Raw genomic sequence first — 3,226 nt, forward strand, 5'->3', positions numbered from 1 at the left:
ATTATTTAATTTAATAGGTTAAATTGACTATTTCAAAGTTAATTTAAAAAAAAAATTCGATTAACTATAATAATAAATTTTAACTATTTTCATTTTAAAATCGGGATTTGTGACTATTTTAATAATTATTAAAATAGTCACAAATAACTAGTTTTAACTATTTAAAATAATTATCCCGATTTTAAAATGAAAAAAGTTAAAAGATAGTTGACTATTTTTCACACACACAATACACAACTTAGATCCACAAGAAGCAGCGCTATTTGTGATCACTAATTCACTTTATTAAACAATTAAAATAAGAAAAGTATAGCTTTATGGAGAGAGACACTTTTATAAAACTAATATTTTCATTTTAAGTAGGTAGGTATATCATTTTCGTTAAAAGTTTTTTGTGTCAAATTCGCAATAGACTTGAAAAGAAATATATATACTATATATTATATAGGAATAAATTCAATGGCCAAATAAAAGCACATCAACCTACCCACATTTATAAACTTTATGATATGATCACATATTTGTTCATTAAATCCTCTTTGAACTAGCTCATCAATTTAAAATTCTAAATATAAATTCTTAACGTACATTATATGTATTCTGTGCGGTGAAAATATTGAAGTGGAAGTCATTCAACTGGAAATGAAGATACAAAATAAAACAGAACAACATCATACAACTCTAAACAAAAAAGTAAAGCGAATGCCTTAAGCCTCAATGGTAACTATATGTAGCTTGCTTTAAAAAAGTTCTCTTTCTTTCATCGTGTTTTCTACTGAAACGAAGGTCTTGGCAATGTGTGATATTTTTTTGTGTGTCATTTAAAACGAGTATCTTCAGCCTGCATGTTTTCCGGCAGCATTTGAGTTTGGATAGAGTGTGTGTTTTTTGTTCTTGTTTTTTGTTGTTTATTTAAAAAAAAGAGACGTATACTAAATAATCATAAACATAATGAAAATGCTTTCGTATGTACTTTTTTTTACGATTATATTTAGTTATCACTTAACGCCTACAAAAGCTTCCTGCCTTGGCTGTGTCGATCTTGATTATATTACTTTCAACAAATTAATTTCAAAGTATCCTTATGCATTGGTGAAATTTGATACTGCGTTTCCTTATGGCGATAAACACGAGACTTTTGGAAAGTTTTCAACTGAAGTCCATCAACTGACAAATGATCTACTTTTAGGCCTAGTTGGTATCAAAGACTATGGCGAGAAAGAAAACAGTGATTTGGCAGCAAAATACAACGTTAATTCAGAGGCATATCCGGTTATACTTCTTTTTCGTGGTAACTCAGTGGATGATTATGTGAAATTTCCATATCGTTTAGATGTTACAGTGGAGAACCTTAAGGAATTCGTGACCAATAACTCAAACATTTATATTGGGTTAGCTGGATGTGTAAAGGAGTTTAATGATTTTGTAATCGGGTTCCCACAAAAAGACCCTGATGAGCAGCAAGAACTGATTATAAAGTCATCGGATATTCTTAAAAAATTGCAAATGGGGGAACAGAAAGCAAGTGCCAAAGTTTACATAGTATTTATGAAACTTATCCGTGAAAAAGGAGAACAATTTGTTGATGAAGAAACCGTTCGTCTGACAAAGCTAAAAAATAGTAAAGTTAGTGATACTAAGAAACTAGAGTTATCGCATAAGTTGAATATATTGCAAGCTTTCAAGAGCAAATCAAATAAAATAAAAAGTGAGCTGTAGAAAATTCAAGAAAACAAATGTTTTATTTCTTTCGTTCGAGCAATTGTCTAAATAACTTTAAAAATGCTTTTATTGTTCTTATCAGTTGTCACAAATAGGTAGATACAACGAAAACAAGCTATTGTCAAACTACCAAACCAAAATATTCCAAATTTGGGTAAAGTCGGGGTATATGGCACCCATTTTCGTTTTTCGTTATTACTTGTAGTAGGTACAGGTAAAATAGTACCTACATAAAATCAACAATAAAAAAAAAAAATTGTTACAATCATGAAACTTGGTAAAAAGTTTGCTTTTGGGATAAGATATAAGAACCAAGAATAAAAAAGTCTATAAGAAAAAGATGGGTGGAAGGGTTTTTTTTCGCGGATAAGAGGGAGGGGATGAAGCTCAAAAATAAAGTGAAAAAAATTGTTTGTGAAATATGATCATGATCATATGATATGATTTTAAGGTATTTTTGATGCTGAATCTAATGACATAAAAATAAAGTCAATACGATTGCTCTAAGAAAAGTTATTGCCGATTAAAAACAAGGGTGCTTGTTTTTTGACTTCAACAGGTAAAATATAACCAAAATCCATGTAAAAAACAGTCTACACTGATAAAATTCGGGATGAAGGTTTAAGATAAAGCAGGGACAAAGGATTTATAAAGTTCTTAAAATTATTTTTGGTGAAAGGGTGTTTTTTTGATGGGTTAAGTTGTGTGTGAGAAAGGTATCATAACAGCTAACTTAAATTTTATTAATTTTTAAAACTTGGTGAAAAAGTTTTGGTTGGTATATGAATTAAGAATCTATAAAAAGTACAAAATTATCTTGAGTGAAAGAGTGTTTTTGTTTTTAAGAAATGATGAAATTCGGAATTAGTACCACAAAAACTGGGAAAAAATTGTTACACCAATGAAAATTGGTAAAAATGTTTCATTTATAACAGAAACCAAGAACCCAAAAAGTCTTTACAAATATTTTAGGTTAAAGGGTGTTTTTTTTTTGGGAAATTGGGAAAAATCCGCGATAAGTCCGATAAAACCAATGGTATAAATGTTACCCTTACGAAATTCATTAAATGTGTTCTCTTTCCCATGGGAATTACGAATAAAAGAAATCTATAAATTTTTTTCATGTGAAAGGGTTTCTGTTTAAATGAAACGACTTTAACATTTCTATAAGTAGGAGAATAGAATTTTTTCATTCAAAATGAAATAGTGCGGACGTGCTGCAGTCGTGGTGCGGCGGTGGTATACTTAATTTTTGTATATTTTACTTTTTTTTTTCAAAGTGAAATGGTGCGGACGTGCTGCAGCGGTGGTGCGGCGGTTTGGAAATTTCTGATCATGGTGCGGACGTGCTGCAGCGGTGGTGCGGCGGTTTGGAAATTTCTGATCATGGTGCGGACGTGCAGCAGCGGTGGTGCGGCGGTTTGGAAATTTCTGATCATGGTGCGGACGTGCTGCAGCGGTGGTGCGGCGGTTTAGAAATTTTTGATCATAGTGCGGACGTGCT

The 3,226-nt window shown here is 31.3% G+C and overlaps 1 protein-coding gene across 1 annotated transcript; it reads left to right on the forward strand.

The window, feature by feature from the left end:
• The first annotated feature begins 404 nt into the window (after positions 1 to 404).
• LOC129906163 (protein windbeutel) lies at positions 405 to 2,037 on the forward strand. The gene has a single exon (XM_055981827.1). The coding sequence runs from the start codon at positions 952 to 954 to the stop codon at positions 1,717 to 1,719; it is 768 nt and encodes a 255-aa protein (XP_055837802.1). The 5' UTR covers positions 405 to 951; the 3' UTR covers positions 1,720 to 2,037.
• Positions 2,038 to 3,226: the final 1,189 nt, after the last annotated feature.

This window comes from Episyrphus balteatus, chromosome 1 (assembly GCF_945859705.1).
Source record: "Episyrphus balteatus chromosome 1, idEpiBalt1.1, whole genome shotgun sequence".
Taxonomy (NCBI): domain Eukaryota; kingdom Metazoa; phylum Arthropoda; class Insecta; order Diptera; family Syrphidae; genus Episyrphus; species Episyrphus balteatus.

Bases quoted from the DNA above. Each gene is read 5' to 3' on its own strand.
- LOC129906163 (XM_055981827.1), top strand. From the start codon at position 952: ATGAAAATGCTTTCGTATGTACTTTTTTTTACGATTATATTTAGTTAT.